The 25,124-nt window shown below is 52.8% G+C and overlaps 1 protein-coding gene and 1 long non-coding RNA gene across 4 annotated transcripts in view; one reads left to right on the top strand and one right to left on the bottom strand.

Moving 5' to 3' along the window:
• SPNS3 (SPNS lysolipid transporter 3, sphingosine-1-phosphate (putative)) overlaps positions 1-22,923 on the bottom strand; it is a 56,354-nt gene extending 33,431 nt beyond the window's left edge. Inside the window, exons 1-8 of one of the 3 annotated variants that reach the window (XM_047758497.1) lie at positions 22,560-22,827; positions 18,039-18,104; positions 11,053-11,189; positions 10,406-10,557; positions 9,631-9,697; positions 8,775-8,923; positions 7,781-7,933; positions 1,596-1,785 (exon numbers count right to left, since the gene is read on the bottom strand). In XM_047758497.1, the coding sequence (XP_047614453.1) occupies positions 1,596-1,785; positions 7,781-7,933; positions 8,775-8,923; positions 9,631-9,697; positions 10,406-10,557; positions 11,053-11,189; positions 18,039-18,104; positions 22,560-22,764 (1,119 nt within the window). In that variant the 5' untranslated portion in view covers positions 22,765-22,827. Of the gene's footprint in view, positions 1-1,595; positions 1,786-7,780; positions 7,934-8,774; positions 8,924-9,630; positions 9,698-10,405; positions 10,558-11,052; positions 11,190-18,038; positions 18,105-22,559 lie in introns of all 3 variants that reach the window. The other 2 variants (XM_047758498.1, XM_047758499.1) reach the window with 2 other exon arrangements.
• LOC125114882 (uncharacterized) lies at positions 10,178-12,656 on the top strand. The gene is made up of 3 exons (XR_007131934.1): positions 10,178-10,582; positions 11,481-11,604; positions 11,859-12,656. It is a non-coding gene; the product is annotated as an uncharacterized LOC125114882 (long non-coding RNA).
• Positions 22,924-25,124: the final 2,201 nt, after the last annotated feature.

The raw sequence follows: 25,124 nt of genomic DNA, 5'->3' as shown, positions 1-25,124 counted from the left end.
AACCACATGGCACAACAGTATGTGGAGGTACATTAGAAAATTAAATATAGGTTGACCACATGACCCAGTAATCCCACTCCCGGGCAAATATCCAGATCAAACTTTCATTCAAAAAGATACAGGCACCCCTGTGCTCACTGAGGCACTCTTCACAATAGCCAAGACATGGAAACAACCTAAATGTCTATCGACAGATGAATGGATTACACATATACACAAGGGAATACTACTCAGCCATAAGGGAGAACAGAATCATGCCATTTGCAGCACCATGGATGGAACGAGAGAGTCTCATCCTAAGTGAAGTAAGTCAGAAAAAGACAAATAGATACCATATGATATCACGTATATGTGGAATCTAATCTATGGCACAGATGAACCTATCTACAGAAAAGAAACAAACTCATGCACATGGAGAACAGATTTGTGGTTGCCAGGGGGGAGGGGGGAGGGAGAGGGATGGACGGGGAGTTTGGGGTTAGTGGATGCAAACCATTGCACTTGGAGAGACAAGCAATGAGGTCCTGCTGTACAGCACAGGGAACTATATTCAATCACTTGTGATGGAACATGATGGAAGAGAATATGAGAAAGAGAAATCTTATATGTAAAGAAAAATATATACACATATACGTATATACATCATATATATGATAATATCAGAAAAACTATATGTGTGTGTGTGAGTGTGTGTGTGTGTGTGTGTGTGTGTGTATAACTGGGTCACTTTGCTTACAGCAAAAATTGACAAAACATTGTAAATCAACTAACAAAAAAAAATTTTTGAGGGCATTCCCTTCATGGCTCAGCAGTTAACAAACCTGACTGGGATCCATGAGGATGCAGGTTCGATTCCTGGTCTTGTTCAGCGGGTTAAGGATCTGACATTACCTGGATCCTACAGGTCGCAGATGGATCCTGAGTTGTTGTGGCTGTGGTGTAAGCCAGAGGCTGGAGCTCCAATTCAACCCCTAGCCTGGGAACCTCCATATGCCGTGGTGTGGCCCTAAAAATTAAAAAAAAAAAAATTTTGTTAAAGATTTCAGGATGCGCAGAAGAGGGGAATGGTATCCCTGGGGGAAGGATTGGATGCAGCAAAGGCTGGGAGGTGGGTGTGAACACCTGTCACAGGTAGAGCTGGGATGTGAGGTGCATGAGGGCTGAGATGAGATATGAAACCAGAAGACAGGATCTCGTCACTATTGTCACCTTCACAGCAGTATCTCTGGCCAAGGCCAATCCAGGCCTCCCCTTCCTCATCTGCAACCTGGGGAGAATTACTCTATTTCTTCTTGGACTCATAACAGGCCCAGGGAATAAAGGAGCCCCAACCTCTCTAGTCAAAGCTATAACTAGCAGCTCAGAGGACACACTTTAGAGTCAGAAAGGCTTAAGCTCAAATCCTGGGCCTGCCCTTTCCTAGACGCATTATTCTTGGTAAGCCTCAGTTTCTGCATCTGTAAAATGGGGATAACAAAGCTCCCCCTGGAAGGAGTGATGGACACAATGTCCGTGAAGATGGGCACAGTGTGAGCCTGTGCGAAGCAGGAGTTCCCTGCCCACCCCACTCCCACCTCCGAAGGGCCCTCACTTACATAGCAGCCCAGGAGGGTGGTCGGGGCCAGGATGAGAGCCAGGTAGATGCAGGGGGCTGCAGCAAGCAAGCTGGAGGCACAGATGAGAGGTTCGGCCCGAGGGTTGACTTTCTTGTATGTACTCGAAGCCTTTGCTCCCAGGATGACCCCAATGATGCCAGTCCCAACAGTCAGCGCCCCAAAAATCAGGCTGATGGAAAAGAACAGAGAGGGGTTGGTCTGCCAGTGGGGTGAGGATGGGGGTCCAGCCACCTGTCCCTATGCATAATTTGGCACCTACAGGGAAGGTGGCTTTGGGCCCCTTCCCCTCCCTCCTAACCAAGGCTCGCGGGTCCTTGGGGACCTGGCTCCCCTACCTTCCTGCCTCATCCTAGGGATGCCACTGGCCCTGTGGGTGATCTTCTGGTCACCCCAGCTCCCAGCCTGCTCCCCCCACTGTCTCACCACCCAAAAGTGCCCCACTCAGAATTCTTAATTCTATGGTCCCACTCTGGCCCCAACCTTCTGGCCCTTCTTGGCTTCCAGCCCCCAGTATGAATGGGAATGGCGGCAAGAATGTATTTATTTATCCAGTGCCTATCATACGCCACCTCTCATCTGGGCATTGTACACACTCTCTCTCTGTTTTGTTTTTTTTTTTTTCTTTTTTTTTTGTTGTTGTTGTTGTTGTTATTGTTGTTGTTGCTGTTGTTGTTGCTATTTCTTGGGCCGCTCCTGCGGCATATGGAGGTTCCCAGGCTAGGGGTCCAATTGGAGCTGTAGCCACCGGCCTACGCCAGAGCCACAGCAACGCCGGATCCGAGCCGCGTCTGCAACCTACACCACAGCTCACGGCAACGCCGGATCCTTAACCCACTGAGCAAGGGCAGGGACCGAACCCGCAACCTCATGGTTCCTAGTCGGATTCGTTAACCACTGCGCCACGACGGGAACTCCTGTTTTGTTTTTTCTTTTGGCTGCACCTCGGCATGGTGGAAGTTCCCGGCCAGGGATCAAACCCTCGCCCTGGCAGCAGCCCAAGCCGCTACAGTGACAATGCTGGATCCTTAACCTGCTGAGCCAAGGAGAACTCCCACCCTCTCCCTCCCTGAGTCCCACCCTTCCACTCTCTGTCTTTGAACACCTCTCAGGTAACCCTTCCTAACTTCACCACATTTCCCTCCTGGACCCACTTCAACTCCAAGTGGCCCCTCTTGCACCTCCTTCCTGGGGAAACCTGTCCTGCCAGGACAACCTCCATAGAGGTCCCCAGAGGATGCTTTCTAGAACACAGATCTGGCCATGCCCCTGCCCACCCCTGCCTAAAATTCTCCACCAGATCTTAAACACCCACAAGATTTGGTTCCAGCTCACTGTGGTGTACATGGCCCTTCATGATCTGACAGTCTGACACTAGGTGACCTCCACCCCAGACCTCAATTCCATCCTCCTCAGCCCCCAGACGAGGTACTATCCCCAATTTCTACTTTTATCCCTCCATCTAGAACACCCTTCACTAGTGTTTCCCTTCACCGAACTCCTATTCATCCTTCAAGACCCATCACAAATGTTCCCTCTTGGGGGATGCCTTCCCTGTCCCTTTACTAATTCCTTCACCCCCTTCAGTTCCCATAGCACCTTCTGTGTCTCTGTCATCAGGGTCACTCCCTAGGCTGTGAATTCCTAGAGAACAGAAACTAGGTTTGGTTTATTTTCTTTTCCTTTTTTTTTTTTTTTTTTTGGCCACAGCATGCAGCAGCTTGATGTGGGATCTCAGTCCCCAGAAGAGGGATCGAACCCAGGCCACAGCAGTGAAGGCACCAAGTTCTTACCATTAGACCATGGGAACTCCCTGGTTTACTTTCTTGACTCTAAGCTGGGAGCATAGAGCCTGGAAGAAAAGAGCTATACGTTAAGCAAATGAGCTCACTGATTCCTCCCAGAATTCCCAGGTGGACAGTTGAGGAAGGTGAGGCTAAGAAATGTTGAGGCCAAGATTAACCAGCTAGTAAGCGACAGAGCCAGGATTTGAATATGTATCTTCATTCTCCTGGTCCATCCTACTCTCCAAGGCCCCCTTTTATTTATTTTTTGGCTACGCCCACAGCATGTGGATGTTCACAGGCCAGGCATCGAATCCAAGCCACAACAGTGACAATGCTGGATCCTTAACCACTAGGCCACCAGGGAACTCTCCCAAGGCCTCCTTTTAAAGGAGCCCAAAGGGATGCTGAGATTGACCAGCGTGAACTCTTGAAAAGACAAAAAAAAAAAAAAAGAGTTACTGTTGTGGTTCAGCAGTAATGAACCTGACTAGTATCCATGAGGATGTGGGTTCAATTGCTGGCCTCACTCAGTGGGTTAAGGATCCGGTGTGGCTCTGGCTGTGGCTGTGGCTGGCAGCTAAAGCTCCGATTTGACCCCTAGCCTAGGAACTTCCATTTCCCGCTGATACAGCCCTAAAAAGCAAAAAAAAAAAAAGACAAATGTAAGCACAACCTTTCCAGCCACTCCCTGTTGTCTTCAGGGCAGGCTCCTGGCCAGCACTGCAGGACTTGGTTAATGACCTATGTAACCCTCCCTCTCTTCTCCCCCACTCTGGGAGTTCTCTAAACTCACCCTACATTTTCTGGCTTTCCTGCCTTGGCCCACACTCTCCCCTTGGCCTGGAGCACCCATGCCCCTACCCCCCATTCTCCACATGGCCAGGATCCCCTCTCAGACCCAAACATTTCCAAAAGTGCCAGGTGCTTGCTCTCAGCTCCATGGCTCCCACCAAGGTGTAAGAACCTGACAGATGCCAGACTATAGTTACTGAGAAATTGTCAACAGAAAACCACCTCTCCTCTAAACAACTTCTGCAATGTCCATCCCACAAGCTGAGGACTAATGGTTTATTTCCTGGCCCCATCCCCTTGGTTTATAGGAGACTGTGTCAAGCCCAGAGAGGGCAGGGATCCACCCAAGGTCACACAGCCCCTCATTGGCAGAGCCAGCGTTTCTGGCCCTCTGCCTACCAAACGAAGCGTGTGGGTCCTAGGCAGCTTAAAAGTGCTCACTGAACCTTCCCAGCCTGCCAAGCTGTACCAGGCTCCGGCTCAGCCCAGTCAAGTGACCTGGAATCCTGAATGAATGCTATTTGCCTCTGAGTCCTGATCTGAGCCGGCTTGGCAGGTTCTCTAGACCTTTCTAATACTTAGGATTGATCACTCAGACAGGCGGTGTAGATGGGCGTCCCCCATCGGCCCTGAGCAAAGCATCTCCACCCTGGCAAGAATTAAACTCTCAGAGCCAAGAGGGTCCTCAAAGGCCTGCCAAGCTCTGTGCCGATCCTCTAAACTATGGCCCTGGCAAGCAGCTATCTGACTCCTACTTACATGCTCCCAGGGACAGGAAGCTCATTACCCCCATGCTGCCCCTTCCATCTGGGCCAGCTCTGTATGTTGGAAGTTCTCCCTTTGGCTGAGCTAGAATCCTGTGTCCTGCAGCTTCCTGCTCCCACCCCACCCTCGCCCTGGGGCTGGGCCTAACCACGGAGGGTGTATTAACAGCTAAGGTCTGTGCAGATCCCAAACACCAAGACCTTCCACCCACCTGTAGTAGGCTGAATAAGGATCCCCACCACCCACTCAAGACAGCTCTGTCCTCATCTCTGGAACCTGTGACTGTTACTTTATATGGCAAGAGAGACTTTGTGGATGTGATTGCGTTAAGGATCCTTTTTTTTTTGGAGGTCCCGTCGTGGTGCAGTAGTTAACAAATCCGACTAGGAACCATGAGGTTGTGGGTTCAATCCCTGGCCTTGCTCAGTGGGTTAAGGATCCAGCATTGCCATGAGCTGCGGTGTAGGTTGCAAACGCAGCTCCGATCCCGCGTTGCTGTGGCTCTGGCGTAGGCTGCTGGCTACAGCTCCGATTAGACTCCTAGCCTGCGAATCTCCATATGCTGTGGGAGCAGCCCTAGGAAAGGCAAAAAGACCAAAAAAAAAAAAAAGGGGATCCTTTTTTTTTTTTTTTTGCATATGAAAGTTCCTGGGCAAGGGGGTCAAATTGGAGCTGCAGCAGCCAGCCACAGCCACACCAGATCAGAGCCACATCCACAACCTATGCAACAGTTTGCCCCAACACTGGATCCTTAACCCACTGAGTGAGGCCAGGGATTGAACCCACATCCTCACGAATACTAGTCGGGTTCTTAATTCACTGAGCCACAACAGGAACTCCGCATTAAGGATCCTGAGATAGGCAGATTACCCTCCATTTTTAGGTGGGTCCTAAATACACCTGCAATTGTCCCTATAAGAGGGAAGCAGAGGGAGATATGAGACACAAGAGCACAAGGCAGTGTGACCATGGATGCAGAGCTTGTAGTGACACTGCCACCCAGGACTGCCAGCGGCCACCAGAAGCTGGAAGAGGAAGGACGCATTCTCCCAAGAGCCTCTCTCGGGACGGTGGCCCTGCTGAGCTTGGTTTCGGCCCAGTGAGACCATTTGAGGCTTCTGGCCTCCAGAACAACAAGAACATTTTCTGTTGTTTTAGGCTACCAAGTGTGTGGTAATTTGTTCCACGAGCCCTGGGACACTAACACAAAACTCCCTGTCATTTTCTCACCCAGGCTCAGAGCAGGAGCTGACAGAGGAGGAGACTGAAGCAGAGAACGGCAAGGCGACTGGCCTAGGCACACACAGCCAGTTAACACCTGAAGTGGGATGGAGTCCGGGGAACCTGTGACTGTTTTTTTTTTTTCCCCACTTTCTCAAGCTTCTGAGGGACTTTTAGGACTCAGTCTTTGTCTCCAGGGAGATAAGAATCTAGCTGTAGAGCCAAGACAAATGTCACAATCTCCTCTGATGTATTCATTCATTCACCCACTGGATGCTTCCTGAGCACCCACTGTGTGCCAGCTGGTTGGGCGACAGGACAGGGAGCTTAAGAGCACCTGCTTTGGAGTCAGATGGCTTTGAATCTTGGCTCTGCTACTCATTAGCTGTGTGACATTGGGCAAATCACTAAACCTCTCTGATCTTCCATCTCCTCATTTTATACTACAGGAACACCAGGGTTTATTAGTATAAAACTTCAGAGGGTTTTTCATGCAAAATGCTTCACTAGAGCTTGAACTAAAGTTAAAGCTTAAGAAGCAAGGATGGGGAATTCCTGCTGCGGCTCAGTGATTCCATCCCTGGCCCCGCTCAGTGGGATAAGGACCCAGCATTGCCATGAGCTGTGGCGGAGGTCTCAGAGGCAGCTCAGCTCCCACATTGCCTTGGCTGTGGGGTAGGCTGGCAGCTGCAGCTCCAATTCGACCCCTAGCCTGGGAACTTCCATATGCCGTGGATGCAGCCCTAAAAAGAAAAAAGAGAAAAAAAGCTAATGACGAGTAAAGGGAAGGCAGCTATGGGCAGAGGACACAGCTTGGGCAAAGGCACAGAGAAACGAGAGAGCAGGGAACATTCTGGAAATTACATGAAGCTCTCTCTGAGAGCCAGAGAGGAGGCTGGAGAGAAAGGGGTAGATGTCAAGGCTGCCAGTGGAGAACTAGTGTCACTGAGGCCTCAGGGAGGAGCCCGGAGCCCTGGGGAGGAACTCCGAGGATGGGGCAGGACCAGGGAGGAGGAGGGTCTGCAGGGAGCCTGGACAGCATCCCCAGGCACGAGGAGAAAGCAGGCAAGAGGGGACTGAGATGTGCCCTCTCCATCAGGGAGTCCCTGGAGAACGGGGGCGGGTGCTGGGGCAGGAGCACAGCAGGGGGAGGAGGGCAGCTTTCCCAGGACTGCCAGTGCCTCAAATGAGGCAGAGCACAAACGAATGCATGTGGGAAATCCCTAAACCAGAGAGGTAACGAGGCAGCCCGGTGCCTCAGTTTGCCATCTGTAAAATGGGATGATGTCATGCTACAGATCCCCGTGAAGGAAAGCAGCCTAAGAGCCCCATCCCCCCACAGGCCCCACAGAAGCCTCAGCCACTGCCAAGTGCCTTGTGGACCCTCCACAGCGGCCCCAAAAGAAGAAGACAGGGACTGGGGCCTGGAGAGGACAAGGGAGCTGCCTGTGGCCACTCAGAGCAGCAGGAGCCCAGCCCCAGCTGGAACCTGGCCTGGTGTCTGCCCACAGCTCCGTGAGCCCACAGAGGCCAAGGCTGGGAGCTCAGGACCTCAGGAACACTCCCCACCACCCCTGACCTGGACACCCAGAGGCCCCTCACCTGTCCTGGCTGCTGCATGGCTCCTGAAAGCAGGGAAGCTGTAGCCCGTGCACCACACGGGCCTCGAACAGAAACTTGGGGATCCAGAAGCCCAGAGCTCCGGTCACGAAGGCCATGGCTGTCACTCCAAGGGTCGACCACACAAAGCTCTTGCTGTAAGAGAAAGTGCACTGGCTGGAGCCCGGAGCGGGCTGGGGGGCAGGGCTGGGAGGGGGCCTGTCTGCGCCTGTCTGCTCCCCTCCCCCCTCTCCTGAGCACTCAGGTCACCCGGGCACTCAGGTGGCTCCAGGCTCCAGTTTTTCCCCGCCACTCTCTCAGCAGCCTGCCCCTCCCACCCGCACACCTTCACCCCTGCTGTGCCTGGGGCGGGGGGGGGGGGGGGGGGGGGGGGGGGGGGCGCTCGGCAGGATGGACTCTTCCCAGCCCCGAAGACCCCCCACCCCACATCACCTTCTCCAGCCCCATGCCGTCCCTCTGAGTGCCCTCCACAAAGAGAGTGGGGTCCTGTCTGTGCCCCACATTTTGGTAAAGGAGGAGACCCGGGCACGTGGGTGACTCCTGTCTGCCTCTCCAACCATGCCTGGAACAGAGGAGGGATGCTCTCTCATGAGGCTCGGAGAGGTAAGTGATTCACTCGGGCATCTTCCCAGCACCCCCGAGAAGCCGGCAAGGCTAGAGATTTATGTCCACTGAATAAATGAGGGAGGTGAGGCTCCAAGTCTCAGGTCACTCAGGGATACGGCAGTGGCAGAGCCAAGGCTGGAGCGCACACTGCCTCCCTCCCTCCCAGCCCGTATTCTGTCACATGGCCTAGGGGGCCTCCACGTGGGGGAGGGGCATCTCAGCTGGTGAGGTGGAGTTCGGAGGAGGAAGAGGGCTGCTAACACTGGGACAGTCAGGGAGGGCTTCCTGGAGGCGGACGGAGGGACGTCAGTGATGCTGGGGCAGACAGAGGGGTTTTTAGTGACATGCAGGGAGGAGCAGGGACACTCACTTTCTCCAAAGGTAGCGGATGTCCTCCCACCAGCTGTTCCTCTGGCCCCCCAAGGCCACCACCCCCTGCTTCTCCGCAGCTCCCCGGGGCGGGTCTGGAACCAGCACAAGAAGCAGGATCAAGGCCACGGCTTCCAGGCAGGGCGTGATCTGGGGACAGGGGGGCCCAGGAAGCTCAGGGCTGCACAGTCCCGTGACCCAGGACATCCTGGGGGTGACTGAACTCTGTGGTCTGGGCTCTCGGGATGCTCTGTGCTTTGGGCGCTGAGGGGAGAAGGGCTCATTGCCTGGGAGCTGGTCATACACACAGCTTGACATACCACTGCTTCTCCGGGGAGTGGGGTCCCCGGAGGATTCGACCTAACACCTACCTGTCCTGCGCAGACACTATTCTGTTGGGATCAGCGAGACTGACGTGGTTGCGAACTGGAGGCTTGACCACGCTGGCCCTGATGACTGAGGACTTGCTGCCGCAGGAACTGTCCCTTTGCCTGGCCCGCGCCTCCATCTGCCCCGGCCCTTATGTCTTCCCATCCCTTGTCTCATTAATCCTCCAGATCCCATAAAGTAGCGCTTCGCGTCCCCCCCACTCCAAAGATAAACAAAGCAAGGCCCACAAAGGGAGGGACTTGCATGGGGTCAACAGCTAGCAAACTGAGCAGCTGGGATTTGAACCCAGGGGCACAACCTCCAGAGGGCACATTCCACACGAGGCCCCAAATGTCTAAAGCTGCCGATGTCTGAACACCCCACCCCCGGCACCAGGTACCGTGCCAAGGGGCTAAGGCCACCGGAGGCTGGAAAGTCCCTGGCGGCGCAGGGGGAAAGCAGAGAGAAGAGAAAGAAGCTGGACTCACTCGGAGGGCCCAACGCCAGTTCCTGCTCAGCTCCGCCACGGCCGACCCCAGCACGTAGCCCAGACCACTGCGACAGAGGGGCAGGGAAAAACAGCCAGTGAGGAGAGGGAGGCAGGCCCGAGGCCCCGAGGCCAAGCCTGAGTCAGGGGTCCCCGCCCCAGGGAGCCTGGTCTCTGCAGCACAGCCTTTTCACTGGGAAAAGGGAGCCACATGAGGCCCAGATTCCACTGCCCTTGGTCAAGTCACCGGTGACCTCTGGCACCAAGGCCAGCCCAAGCGACCACTGTCTCCCCATACAAGGACCACCCACCCCAGCTCCCCGGCCCAAGTCAGGCAATTTCAGGAAACCTGCATCAGGGCCCAGGGGCCTGATTCTAAGTCCCACTGTGAACGACCCCGCTGTAGGGGGCATGGCTGGACCCAAACATACTTCCCCGCCTGGGCGCCCAGGGCTGGCCCCTCCCCGTGCAGCCTGCACCACCCCTCTGCCTGCTCTTTCTCACCCCTCCCTGGAGTGTACTGGCCAGTAGGGAGCATCCTTATTCTGGATCTCCAACCCCCACCACAGCTTATCTGTTGGTGTCACTGGCCCCATTTCCACATAAAGGAACAGAGGCTCAGAGAGGTAAAGTGACCCAGTGAGGAAGGGGGAGAGTTGGGGTTCAAATCCCGGCCTTCCTGCTCCGACATCTCCTCCACCCGGCCCAGGCCGTTTTCTGACTCCTTTGGGCCTCAGTGTTACCACCCAGGGAAGTGGATCCAGGGTAATACCAACCTTCCGACAGGGATAAAGAGGTAGAAAATGGCCAGCACGCAGGTCCGCTGGTCCCTGACGAAGAGGTCTCCCAGGACGGTGGGCGCAATGGTGGAGTAGCTGGCTGTGCCAATGCCTACCACTCCCCGGGACAGGAAGAAGAGCCAGGCGTGCTGGGCAAACGGGCACAAGACCACAGTAAGTTCCGGAAAACCCCCTCAGGGCAAGGGGTCCCGAGGATTTGTCAGAGGGACCGAGAGCATCAGGTGACACATGTCCCAGGGGAGGAGGAGAGGATCAGGGCTCTAGGCACCGGAATCCTCCCAGTCCAGGTTCCCCAAATCACACGGGCGCCCCCTGCTGGTGTCCAAGCCACCGCCCACCCCTTGCCCAGAAGAGGCATCATCTTTGCAAACCAGGCCAGCTCCTGCAGAAGTTACCCTCGACTCCAGCCCCAGCACAGTCGGGCGGAAATGAAGGGGCCGAAGAGGAAGGCCCCTGTTAAGAAAGTCCAACGGGCTCCTCTCAGCCTCAGAAGGCAAACCCCAAGCCAGCCTGGAGCCCTGAAGGGAGCAGAAGCAGCTGGGGCTCTGCTGGGGCTGGATCAGGCAAGAAGCAGGTGGGGGGAAGGGCCCCCTGGGGGCCTGGGCAGGAGTGAGGGTACTTACACTGGGGGAGATGAAGGAGCTGGAGAGGCCTGCTCCTGACCAGAGTATGATACCCACACTCAGCGTGACCTTGCGGCTGTGGCGGTCACCCAGGTAGCCAAACACAGGTGCAGACAGCAGCAGGCAGCCGATGAAGACTGGAGGAGACACACAAGGGGCACAATGCACACACACACACACCCCCCCAACAAAGGCAGGGAAGTAGGGGAGATGGGCCAGTAGGTGAAAGGAACTGGTTCAGATACCACAAACTTGGCAGCTGGTGGAGGCCTGGAGGAGGAAAAGATAAGGTGAATCCCCCAACCCCCACCATTGCCCAGAGTCAGGGGGACTAAGAGGGAAGCCGCCAGGGGCGTGGCGCGCTAGGTCCCGGCTCAAATCTCACTTGCTCACTGTGCCTCTATCATTACTAACGCTCCCTCTCTGAGCATCAGCCCAACAGTGGAAAAGCCAACAGCTCCCTCCAAGGCTGTGTAAATATGAAGCAGAAGTGAACACAGAGCCCAGTATGGAGCTGCCAGTGCCCCGTATTTACAAGAATTCCCGCCCCCTGTGAGTCTGATTTTGCTCTCGCGCCCCTGTTGGAGGTGGGAGGGGTGGAAGGCAAGGGTGGGGGCGGGGCGGGGCGGGGGCTGCCAGGGGGCTGCCAGGGGCCTGCTTTGAGCAGCTGAGCGCGGTTTAGGATGAGCACAGTGATTACAAAGCAGCGGTCCCTGGAGGTCAAAGAGTTGGTTTGCCTAAGTAGGTAAAACATTCCCCTGCCGTGGCAGTTGTATTTATACCACTTTTTATACCATTTTTTAAAGTAAACGCTTATGAACTGGCGACTGGATTTAACGAATGCGTTTGCTATTCCGCGAAGACAAAGAAACTGCCACGTTTTTGCTGGACTGTATGTACCACGTGGATAGGTACCCTCACTGCTCTGGTTCCTCACAGAAAAACGCCTCCACCCTCCTCTGTGCGTCTGCAGCCTCCGAGAGCTGGCAGGTGGTGAGGGCAAAGTCTGACCCTGCTCCCCCACCCCGACCCCACCCCCCAAGAGCCTTAGGCTTTGGAGAGCCCCGCCCAGCGTCTGCGTCGTCATTCACGGGCACAGATGATTGACACTTCCTGAGCCCAATGACTGTTCAGGCGCTACCTGGCGCGGGTTCCAGCCCCGCCCACTTCTCTCTGACCCGCTCTAGTATTGGTTTGAGCCATATGCTGTTGCGGAAATTAAGCCAGTTTTGACCTACAAAAAAGGCAATTTAAAATGGTTTGACCTAATACACTGCAGAGAACGGTCTTTGGTGTCAACGCCATTTAAAAATTTAATAGCCACTGTCACAATAGGTTTCCGAAAAGGATGTATCAATTTACACTTGAATAGAAATGCATGTATATATATATACCAGCACCCTTGCTGATACTTGATAGGATCAATTAATTTTTGTTCATTTAATGGTTTAAAAACAAACGGCATCTCGCTGACATTTTAATTTGCATTGTTCTTTTTCCCAGTGAGGCTGAGTAGCAGTCCCTGTGTTCATATCCTCTGCCCATTTTTTTGTTAGGTTCTTTTGATAATTCCTCTTACTCCTTTATTTATTTATGTGTGTATGTATTTATGTATGTATGTATTATTGAAGTATAGTTGACCCAATCCTTTATTTTTGTTTTAAGGATTTAAAAGGCAAATACTGCAACTGAATATGTGGGCTTACATCCTGACCCCACCACTTCCTAGCTCTGTGACCCTAGGCAAATTCCTTAACTCTCCTGTTCTCTTTTTTTTTTTTTTTTCTTTTTCTTTTTAGGGCCGTATATAGAAGCTCCCATGCTAGGGGGGTGAATCGGAGCTGGAGCCGCGGGCCTAGGCCACAGCCACAGCAATGTGGGATCCAAGCCACGTCTGCGACCTACACCACTTCTCACAGCAACTCTGGATCCCCGACCCACTGAATGAGGCCAGGGATCAAACCCACATCCTCATGGATCCTAGTTGGATTCGTTTCCGCTGCACCACACAGGAACTCCCTCTGTTCCCCTTTTATCAACTACACAGTAAGATAGTAATAGTACATCCCTCATAAGGTTATTGGGAAGATTAAATAAAATAAAGCATGTAAAAGGAAATGACAGGTTTATGTAAATACCCAACAAATGTGATCTGTTCTTACTGCTAATGGCACTTAGAGTTTCAGTCACCATCATACTGAAGAATTTAACTTTGGTGTAATCACCTCTAGAGGGATCTTTTTGTGTCTTGTTAGTGCATATCTTCTTCACCTAAGGGTTATAAAATATTTCCCCAAGTCTTCCAACACTTTTATTAAAGTTGGGGCAAGGACCCTTTACAGGGTGTAAACACCTTACACCTGCTGATCTCCTGGGGGTGGAGAAGCTGGCCCTCAGGGGGAAGGCAAGCATGCCTCCACTCCCAGCATCTCCAGATTCAAATCATTTCTGTAACAAGGCGGGAGGAATTAAGAAGCACAGGGTTCAGAGAGGGACGCTATAAACAGCTACCCGGGTTTGAATCCCAGCTCTGTCACTTACTAGCTGTGTGACCTTCAGCGAGCCCCAAAGCCTCTCTGTGCCTCAAGTTCACCATCCATAAAATGGGCATAATAATCATCCCTGCCTTATGGGATTGTTGTGAAGATTAAATGAGTCAACGTTATAAAGCACATAGAAGAGTTCCCATAGTGGTGCAGCAGAAACAAATCCAACTAGGAACCATGAGGTTGTGGGTTTGATCCCTGGCCTCGCTCAGTGGGTTAAGGATCTGGAATTGCCATGAGCTGTGGTGTAGGTCACAGACTCGGCTCAGATCTGGTGTGGCTGTGGCTCTGGTGTAGGCCGGCAGCAACAGTTCCAATTAGACCCCTAGCCTGGGAATCTCCATATGCTATGGGCGCGGCCCTCAAAAGACAAAAGACAAAAAAAAAAAAAGCACATACAATAGTGCTTGGCCCATTGTAAGGGCCACATCATTGTGCATTTTAAATGCTGTAAATCGATGGCCAACAAGCATGTGAAAAAATGCTCAACATCACTGATTATTAGAGAAATGCAAATCAAAACTACTATGAGGTACCACCTCACACTAGTCGGAATGGCCATCATTAATAAGTCCACAAATAACAAATGCTGGAGAGGGTGTGGAGAAAAGGGAACCCTCCTGCACTGTTGGTTGGAATGTAAATTTGTACAACCACTATGCAGAACAGTATGGAGGTACCTTAGAAAACCATGTATAGAACTACCATATGACCCAGCAATCCCACTCTTTGGCATATATCCAGACAAAACTTTCCTTGAAAAAGACACATGCACCTGCGTGTTCATTGCAGCACTATTCACAATAGCCAAGACATGGAAACAACCTAAATGTCTATCAACAGATGAATGGATTAAGAAAATGTGGTATAAGAGTTCCCATCGTGGCACAGTGGTTAACGAATCCGACTAGGAACCATGAGGTTGTGGGTTCGATCCCTGCCCTTGCTCAGTGGGTCGCAGACACGGCTCGGATCCTGCTTTGTTGTGGCTCTGGCGTAGGCCGGTGGCTACAGCTCCGATTGGACCCCTAGCCTGGGAACCTCCATACGCCGAAGGAGCGGCCCAAGAAATGGCAAAAAGACAAAATTAATTAATTAATTAATTAAAAAAAGATGTGGTATATATACACAATGGAATACTACTCAGCCATAAAAAAGAACAAAATAATGCCATTTGCAGCACCATGGATGGAACTAGAGACTCTCATACTAAGTGAAGTCAGAAAGAGAAAGACAAATATTATATGATATCACACATCTGGAATTTAACATACAGTACAAATGAACCTTTCCACAGAAAAGAAAATCATGGACATGGAGAACAGACTTGTGATTGCCAAGGCGGAAGGGGAGGGAGTGGGATGGACTGGGAATTTGGGGTTAATCGATGCAAACTCTTGCCTTTGGAATGGATAAGCCATGAGATCCTGCTGTATAATACTGGGAACTATCTCTAGTTGCTTATGATGAGCATGATAATGTGAGAAAAAAGAATGTATACATGTATGTGCAACTGGGTCAACATGCCGTTCAGTAGACAACTGACATTACACTGTAAACCAGCTATAAGGGAAAAAAAATTAAAATCATTGAAAGAGAAATAAATAAATAAATGCTGTAAATTAATTAACTCCAGCAGCTTCTCTGTCCCATGGTGGGGGGAGGAGGGGAGGAGTGTCTGATCACTTCTTCCCCCCACCTTCCAACCCACTCTTTTTTTTTATTTTGCTTTTTAGGGCCATACTCAGGGCATATGGAAGTTCCCAGGCTAGGGGTCCAATCGGAGCTGTAGCTGCCGGCCTACACCACAGCTCACAGCAACACCAGATCCTTAACCCACTGAGAAAGGCCAAGGATAGAACCTGCAACCTCATGGTTCCTAGTTGAATTTTTTCCCGCTGCACCACAAGAGGCACTCCCCAACCCACTCTTAACGCTTGGCCAAGCCCTCTGAGTCATTGGGTCTCAGGGCCATTGCGCAGCAACCCAGAAAGGTGAAAAGACCAACCTGAGGTCACCAGGGACAAGCCCGGTCATCGGGCCTCCAAGTCCACTGCCCTTTCCGCACATTTTTGGACCTGCTTCCGCAGAGATCATCCAATCTCAAACACACACACACATCCCACTACAGGCTCACAAGCCCATCCCCGCCATGGCCTCTCCTAGCGCCTGCGCCCGCTCTCCCTCTCCCACCCCTCCCCTGCCCCTTTCCCCACCTCCCTCTCCCCTTCCCACAAACTCCTCCCTCTCCGCAACTCATTTGTGGGGGTGGGGGGGCTCGCAGTAATAATCCTGTCCACCAAGGTAAGAACCAACGAAGGGAAATATTGACTCATATTCCATTATCTGCTTAATCTAGAAAGTTGTGGGAATTGAGCTGAAATAGTCTCCCTTTGGCTCCAGTATGACTGGAAGATGAGCACCAGATGCCAGTCTCCAGCCTCAGCCCCAAGACAGGAAGACAATTGGAAGAGACTGGGATCCAAGGCAGCGATTTAACGCTTTTGCTCCGCGCCTCAGTTTATAGGTCTGTGTCCCCCTTCACACTTTGTTTTTCTCGTCTTTTTAGGGCTGCACCCGCGGCATATGGAGGTTCCCAGGCTAGGGTGTCTCATCAGAGCTACAGCTGCTGGCCTACGCCAGAGCCACAGCAACACAGGATCCAAGCTGCGTCTGCGACCTACACCAGTTCATGGCAATGCCGGATCCTTAACCCACTGAGGGAGGCCAGGGATTGAACCTGCAATCTGATGGTTCCTAGTTAAATTCATTTCCACTGCGCCACAGCAGGGAACTCCCCCTTCACACGTTTTCAGTTGATATTGAAAACGTTTTTATTGTAAGTTTACATAGTTGCAAAGTATGTGATTTCCAGCAGGACTGTATTTTTTAAACTATACAGCATCCAAACCCATAAGGCTGCCGGTGGAGCTCATTCAGTTTGTGGGAAAGGTCCACCGGAGAGACAAATGGGCAAAGCCAGTCTTCATTTGCCAAATCAATAGGACAAATCAGACTGGTTGTCTGCAGGAAAGATATTAAAATCTTGGCTTCATCTTTTTATTGAAATAAATGCGTTGACACCCTTCCCGGAGACAGCCATCTCACTCACTGGTGAATTCTCAATCATAGATGAATACACTGTCATGCACCAGTGGGACAGCTAGATAAGGCTTGGCACCTTGCCATCCCTGGGTCTGTGGCCTGGAGGAAATGTCCCCCGTCAGGTTTTTTTTTTTTTTTTTGGTCTTTTCTAGGGCCGCTCCCTCGGCATATGGAGGTTCCCAGGCTAGGGGTCGAATCAGAGCTGTAGCCGCCAGCCTACGCCAGAGCCACAGCAACATAGGATCCAAGCTGCGTCTGCGACCCACACCACAGCTCACGGCAACGCCGGATCCTTAACCCACTGAGCAAGGCCAGGGACCGAACCTGCAACCTCCTGGTTCCTAGTCAGATTCCTTAACAACTGCACCACGACGGGAACTCCCCCCAGTCGGTTTTTCCTGACGCTCTCTCTGCCCTGCTCCCAGGGCCTCATCAGTAGAAGCCAAGCAGCCATGAGGGGTCCCTCTGCCTGTCTCCCTGGAGGATTTTACACCCCAGGGCAGGGCACCAGAGGAAAACAAAATGGGAAGAGGTGACTTTTCCTGCCAAAAATGGTGGACAGGTAATTACTAAAGAGGGGGTGGGAAAGAAAAACCAGAGGCTTGTTCTCGGGCAGATCTATTTTAGAAAAGAAATATATGGGCTTGAGGCTCTGTCCATGGGATCTTCTCAGAACTGTAAAGGGGCACACCTGGGTGTCCTGTGTTGTGACAATGTGTGCACACGTGCATGTGTGGGTCACCATCCAGGCACCCACAGGGGAAAGAAGCTCCCGGTGACCCCCCACCTTCCCCACCTTGGCGTGGGCGGTGTGGCTGCTCCCCATTGCTGGGCAGAGGCGCCAGTGGCCCAGATCCCATCGGAGCCCACGTGGGGAGTACGTGTCTTTGTCTGCCTGTCTGTCTGTCTGTCCGTCCTGGTGATTGGGTTGTTGAGGTAAGTGAGAGGAAAGCACACACCAGGATTTCTCAAGCCCGGCTAGTCTCCCCTGCAGGGCAGAGCTTAACCGACGTGAAGGAGGAGTGACCAGCTCCACAGCCAGCATCTGAAGGCTGGAAGCCTGTTTCAGCCCCATCTCCCTCCATTCTTTCCGCAGCACCTGCCCTCAAATCGTTAGAGGCTGTTCAGGCATCAGATCTCTGCCTACACCGCCTCCATCTCCCGCCAAGACGGTCCCTCCCGCCCGAAGACCATGCATCCTCAGCACCCCCTCCCCTGTGCCAGGGGACTCGGTGGGGCTCAGCCTGGCCCCTGATCCCTGGAGCTGGGCCCAGAACTGGACCTGCTGAAAGACTCCACCCAGCATGAGCCCAGGGCTGGGGACACCCTCCTTACCCGTCTGAAGCAAACCAGCCTTGCTGTCGCTGATGTGAAAAAACTTCTGTACATCCAGCAGCACTCCTGTGGACAGACAGACAGTGCTCAGGAAATGGGAAGCTGCCTGCCTGGCCTCCAAAGGCAGCTGCCCCTGCCTTTGGGTCCAGCCCGCAGCTGAGCAGCACAGCACAGGCAGGGACTGTTCTCGTCACCCCCCCCACACACACACACACAGGCACAGCAGCCAAAACTAAAAAAAAGAAGAAAAAAGGCACACTGGCCAGTATATAATGAGGGCACATCAGACACACCCAGAAACACACATCCCAAAGGCACAGGTGCATACACACATTCACACACAAGCGTGCACGCCCGAACATAAACACATGGTCATGCAGACACAGATGTGCAAATCCACCTGGTATGTACAAATGGGCACGCCTGAGACATACGCTCCCTACAACAGAGTGACACGTACACACACAGGAGCCTGCACGCAAACACTGAGATGTACACATAAAGACACACCCACAGACACACATGCATTTGCACACGTGCCGGGCTGTCATTCGCATCATAGTCAGAGTGACCGGCAGTCATTCTCTTAGACCACAGAGGAAATGAAAATCAACGGATTTGCAAAAAGGCAGCCCTGCTTCTATACAAACTCCAGATATTTGTAAACAGACGTGTACATGTATGAGCTTATACATGCAAAGGCCTGTGTGTCCTGGCCTGCACACATGCACACCCAAGCATGTTCTTCCGGAGGCATGAACACACAGACGCCCATGGGAGGTTCAGAGACAGGTCCCACTTAGGCCCGACCTTGGCCCGCCTCCCTGAGGGCGACAGGTTCTTGCTCGGCACCAGCAGTCTCTGAAGCCCCCCAAGGTCTTGCTAGACTGTGGATCCGCACAGTGGACACTCAGCCTAATGCAGAAAGAAGAACAGACCCCTGGACATCAGACTCTACTCCCTGAAATCCCCTCAGCCCCTTGGTGGCTTTTCAGAGTTAGTCAGGGTCTGAGGCACCTGCGTATCTGAGCTGTGAAGCTCTGGCCCTGCTGTCACTTTGAATTATGAGATGGCTAAGGGCCAACACTCTCACTGTCCCCATTATACAGATGAAGAGACAGAGGCTCGGGAGTTCCCATTGTGGCTCAGCAGTAATGACCCCTGACTAGTATCCATGAGGATGTGGATTCGATCCCTGGCCTCACTCAGTGGGTTAAGGATCCAGTGTTGCCCTGAGCCATAGTGTAGGTCACAGACACAGCTCAGATCCCACGTTGCTGTTGCTGTGACTGTGGCATAGGCCGGCAGCTGCAGCTCCGATTGGACCCCTAGCCTGGAAACGACCTACACCACAGCTTAGGGCAATATCGGATCCTTAACCCACTGAGCGAGTTCAGGGATCAAACCCGCATCCTCATGGACCCTAGTCGGGTTCGTTACCACTGAGCCACAATGCGGACTCCCAATATTCTTTTTAATTACACGAACTAGACATATTCACTAGCAAGAAAAAAATAGACAACACAGGAGTTCCCTGGTGGCTCAGTTGGTTAAGTATCAAGCATTGTCACTATTGTGGCTTGGGTTACTGCTGTTGTGCAGATTTGATCTCTGGCCCCAGAACTTCCATAGACCTTGGGTGTGGCCAAAACAAACACGCAAATAAAAAAATAGACAACACAAATATGCAAAGTAAATGGCCAAGCAAAAATTCTCTGTAATCGCATTCACTTGGGGAAATAGGACTCAGCCCCCTGTTTTGGCGGCTCCTGGGCTCCTCCCTGCCTTGTGCTGCTCTGGGGCTGAATGTGGGTCCAGCCTACCTTTATACTGTCACTCTGGCCTCCCAGAGACCTGCTTAATGAAAGATAATTCTTTCTTTTTTTTTTTTTTGGTCTTTTTAGGGCCACATCCGTGGCATATGGAGTTTCCCAGGCTAGAGGTCGAATCGGAGCTGTAGCTGCTGACCTACACCTCAGCCACAGCAACGCCAGATCTGAGCCGAATCTGTGCCTACACCACAGCTCATGGCAACGCCAGATCCTTAACCCACTGAGCAAGGCCAGGGATCGAACCCACAACCTCACGGTTCCTAGTAAGATTAATTTCCACTGTGCCACGATGGGAACACCAGCGAATTCTTTGTTGCATGAGAATCACCTGCCCCAACAGTCCCCAGGGCTCTCAGTGGAGTTTCACTTCCCCTCTCCCGCCACCCCCCACAAGCCAATAACCACTGCCTGGCTTCTCACACAGCTCAGAGGAAGTCCCATCACGGAAGGTGCCTCAGGCCACAGGACTCAGGGGCTGATGGCCCAGCCAGGGCCTCATACAAAAGAAGGAACCCCACATAGAGGGTGAAAAAATCCCACAGCCCTGACTGCCCCTCTCCAGCCGCCTTTTGTCCCAGCCCCTCCCCTTCATGCCCTCCACCCCGACTCCAGCTCAGGCCTCCTCAGCTTCGGGCTCGTCCATCACAGTAGCCTCTCATCTGACCTCCCTGTCTCCCTGTGACTCCATCGGGCCTCCAATCTGATTAGTCTCCCTACTTAAAAATTTAAGGCTCCCCACTAGCTCAGCAGAAAGCACAAGCCTGGCCCCCAAGAAGCCTATGATCTAGTCCCAAACACCCTTTTATTTTTTTATTTTTTTGTCTTTTCTAGGGCTGCACCCAAGGCACATGGAGGTTCCCAGGCTAGGGGTCTAATCAGAGCTGTAGCTGCCAGCCTACACCAGAGCCACAGCAACGCAGGATTCAAGCCAGGTCTGCGACCTACACCACAGCTCACGGCAACACCGGATCCTCAACCCACTGAGCGAGGCCAGGGATCAAACCCGCAACCTCATGGTTCCTAGTCGGATTTGTTAACCACTGAGCCATGATGGGAACTCCCACAAACACCCTTTTAGAATAATTTCCAGCCTTCTCCCCATCTCTCCAGCCCTGATCAGACCAGGCATTATCCCCATGTGCCTTGACTCATACCAACCCTCCCTCCGAATGCCCTTGCCTCACCCCATTCCCTGCCTTTGAGACCCAGACAATATGTCCCCTCCTCTGTGAATTCTGCCAGAACCCTCAGTTATCCGTCCCGGGGCTGCCCAGCTGATGCTCACCCGACTCAGTCCCGGATTAGAGCCACTGGGACATGTGTTCTTTTTTTTTTTTTTTTCCTTTCTTTCTCTTTCTTTCTTTCTTTCCTTTTTTTTTTTTTTTTCCGATTGCAGCTTGCAGTAGCTTAATGTGGGATCTCAGTTCCCAAACCAGGGTTTGAACCCAGGCCACAGCAGTGAAAGCACCAAATCCTAACCCCCAGACCACCAGGGACTCCCGTGGACCTGTGTTCTGTGTCCCCCTGAGCTCCTCAAAGCCCGACACCGGCCGTGTCTGGTGCTGTCTGCAACCCCAAGTCTCATTCATTCCACAGCTCAGCTGCCAGCCGGGAACTGCTGAATCCTCATCCTGGCCTCAGGGGGGGCCCGGCTGCTGCAGGCACCTCCCATGAGCTCCCCAGGCCCGTCTCTGCCTCCTCCTCCAGCTGCATCTCTCCGCATCTCTCTGCCTTGCAGGAGTCCTGTTAAGGAGCTCGTCTGCCTGCCCGGTGAGATGGTCATTCCCGAGCTCAGGAGTGACAAGGTCAACTTCCCCTCCCCTGGGTCCCCAGGGCCCACCAGAGGGTCCTGCCATTTAGTGCTCAGTCGATTTTTTTTCCCTAATCAGTCCATCTTGAATGAATCCATGATCAAGAGAGAAAAGAAGGTTGGGAGTTCCTCTCATGGCTCAGTGGTTAATGAACCCGACTAGTATCGGAGAGGATGTGGGTTCAATCCCTGGCCTCGCTCAGTGGGTTAAGGATCCAGTGTTGCCATAAGCTGTGGTGTAGGTTGCAGACTCAGCTTGGATCTGGCATTGCTGTGGCTGTGGTGTAGGCTGGCAGCTATGGCTCCGACTCCATCCCTAGCCTGGGAACTTCCACATGCCCAGGGTGCAGCCCTAAAAAAAACAAGGAAAAAAAGAAAGAGAGAAAAGGTTGAATCTTAAATGAATGAGTCGTTGAGTGAGTGTCATGAGGACAGCGGACTGAGCTCTGGGGACTTCAGGAAGGAAGGCAGAATGTGCAAGGCTTGCACGCAGCCTGAGCCCCAGAAACACCCAGCCCCGCTAGTTCTTGCTCACAAGCAGGACCAGACTGCCCCGTCTTCCTCAACCTCACCCCGCTGTCCCAGAACCGCCAGACCTTTGCCTGAAGCTCAGTCCTCCCTGCTGTCCTCACCCACCTACCGCCCCCGTGCTGCCACACCTGTGTGTACCCTCTTAGTTGGAGGCTGGATTGGGAACTCAGCTGGCCCTCCCCCCATTCAGGCAGGGCTGAAACCACCCCTGGGGGAAGAACAGCAGGGATATGCTCCCCAAGAAGAAAGTTTGCTGGACAGAAGGACACTGCTGGTGGCTGGGCGGCCAGTGGGGAGGTGGGCGGCAAATGGGCAGGTGCCGCCCTGGCAGCCCCTCCCCTTCCTCACCTGCGATGATGAACCAGTTCATATAGTTCAGGAGGTTGATGTAGCAGAGCACGGCAGCCGCCAGGTAAGCTCTCCAGCGGGGCAGGCTCCAGGGGGCAGGCGCGGATGGAGGGGAGTACTCACCGGAGCCCCTGACCCCCAAGTGCCAGCCCTGCCCCAGGGACCGGCCCTGAGGCCCCTCCGGCCCAGGCTTCTCGCTCTCCATGCCCGCAGCCTCGCCAGCCTGCAGCTCCTGCCCCGGGACGGGTGCTGGGCAGGATGCATCAGCTCTGCACCAAGTCACTTCCTGTGGGCTCCCAGCCACCCAACCTCAAAGCAGCTGCCCCGACCGCTGGGTATGTTATCGCAGGTCCTACTGAGCCCACCACAGCCTTGCCAGTGGGATTTCACCATCCCCAGCCTCTGTGGCCTGCCAGCGGCAAGAGAGCGCCTGGTGCCACCACCCAGGGTAACTGGTCGTTGGATAATTAACCCACGGAGCCACAGCAGGAACTCTGGAGGGAGATTTTTGATGAGGGCAGTCTATTGGTGCGCTCTTTTGTGTGTGTGTGTGTGTGTGTGTCTTTTTGCCTTTTCTAGGGCCACTCCTGTGGCATGTGGAGGTTCCCAGGCTAGGGGTCTAATCGGAGCTATAGCCGCCAGCCTACACTAGAGCCACAGCAACGAGGGATCTGAGCCGCATCTGCGACCCACACCACAGCTCACGGCAACACCGGATCCTTAACCCACTGAGCAAGGCCAGGGATCGAACCTGCAACCTCATGGTTCCTAGTCGGATTCGTTAACCACTGCGCCACGACGGGAACTCCGATTTTTTTTTTTTTTTGTCTTATTGGCGTGCTCTTGAAGTGTCTCTTCACAGGTTGTTTATTTGTAGCAGGTGGGGGGAAGGGTAACAATATAGGAGAGGTATCAGGCAACACCGTGACCAAAGGATTAAAATAGCATCACCAGGGAGTTCCCTTATGATGCGTCAAGTTAGGGACCTAGGATCTGCAGTGGCCTGTTCACAGCTGTGACGCAGGTTCAGTCCCTGGCCCGGGAACTTCCACGTGCCCTGGGCGCATGTGGAATGAATTAAATAGCATCGGTGACGAGGGGCAGTGGGCACTCACTGTGCGCGCCACACAAGGCCCTGAGCAAGCCATGATGTCATCTGAACAGGATTCCCACCAGGATGCAGGACCCCCGTCTAAACATGAGGAAACATCAGACAAACCCAAATGGAGGGATTTTTTTTTTTTTTTCTCATTAGGGTCGCACCTGCGGCATATGGAAGTTCCCGGGCTAGGGGTCAAATGGGAGCTGCCAGCCTACTCCATAGCCACAGCAACCCAGGATCCTTAACCCAATGAGTCATGCCAAGTATCGAACCCGCATCCTCATGAATACTAGTCAGGTTTGTAACCCTCTGAGCCACGAGAGGAATTCCCAGGGATGCTATTTTTCGTGTGTATGTGCTTTTTAAGGCAGCACCCAGGGCATATGGAAGTTCCCAGGTGGGGGTCGAATCGGAGCTACAGCTACCAGCCTACGCCACAACCACAGCAACACCAGATCTGAGCCACATCTGTGACCCTAGTTGGGTTCTTTAGCCACCGAGCCATGATGGGAACTCCTTAACTATAATTTTTAAAAATTGTTTAAAAACAAGCGTTCCCATTATGGCGTAGCAGAAATGAATCCGACTAGGAACCATGAGGTTGCATGTTCGATCCCTGGCCTCTCTCAGTGGGTTAAGAATTCAGCGTTGCCATGAACTGTGGTGTAGGTCGAAGACACGGTTTGGATCTGATGTTGCTGTGGCTGTGGTGTAGGCTGGCAGCTGTAGCTCCAATTGGACCCCTAGCCTGGGAACCTCCATATGCCACAGGTGTGGCCCTAAAAAGAAAAAAAAATTGTTTAAAAACAAGTATTAATAAGGATATAGAGAAAATGGAACCCTCATTCATTGTTGGTAGGAACATAAGACAGTTCAGTCACTGTGGAAATCCATACAGTGGTTCCTCCAAAAGAGAAGCATAGGAGTCCCCGTTGTGGCGCAGCAGTAGCAAATCCAAGTAGGAACCATGAGGTTGCGGGTTCCATCCCTGGCCTCACTCAGTGGGTTAAGGATCCGGCGTGGCCGTGAGCTGTGGTGTAAGTCGCAGACGTGGCTCAGATCTGGTGTTGCTGTGGCTGTGTCGTAGGCCGGCGGCTACAGCTCCGATTAGACCCCCAGCCTGGGAACCTCCACATGCCGTGGGTGCGGCCCTAAAAGGACAAAAAGACAAAAAAAAAAAAAAGAGAAGCATAGAGTTGCCACATGACCCAGCAGTTCTCCTCCTAAGCATATGCCCCCCAAAACTGAAAACAGGGCCCCAAAGAAGTACTTGTCCGTGAGGGTTCAGAGCAGCACTGTTCACCATGGCCAAAAGGTGGAAGCAACTCCAACGTCCATCAACTGATACATCAGTGAGCCAAACGCCATGTATATAGGCAACAGTGTGTTAATCAACCACAGAAAGGAATGAGGTCTGACCCAGGTACAACGTGGTGGAACCTCAAAAACACACTGAGATGGGT

This window comes from Phacochoerus africanus, chromosome 14 (assembly GCF_016906955.1).
Source record: "Phacochoerus africanus isolate WHEZ1 chromosome 14, ROS_Pafr_v1, whole genome shotgun sequence".
Classification (NCBI taxonomy): Eukaryota; Metazoa; Chordata; class Mammalia; order Artiodactyla; family Suidae; genus Phacochoerus; species Phacochoerus africanus.
This window is presented reverse-complemented; position numbering and strand designations above follow the sequence as displayed.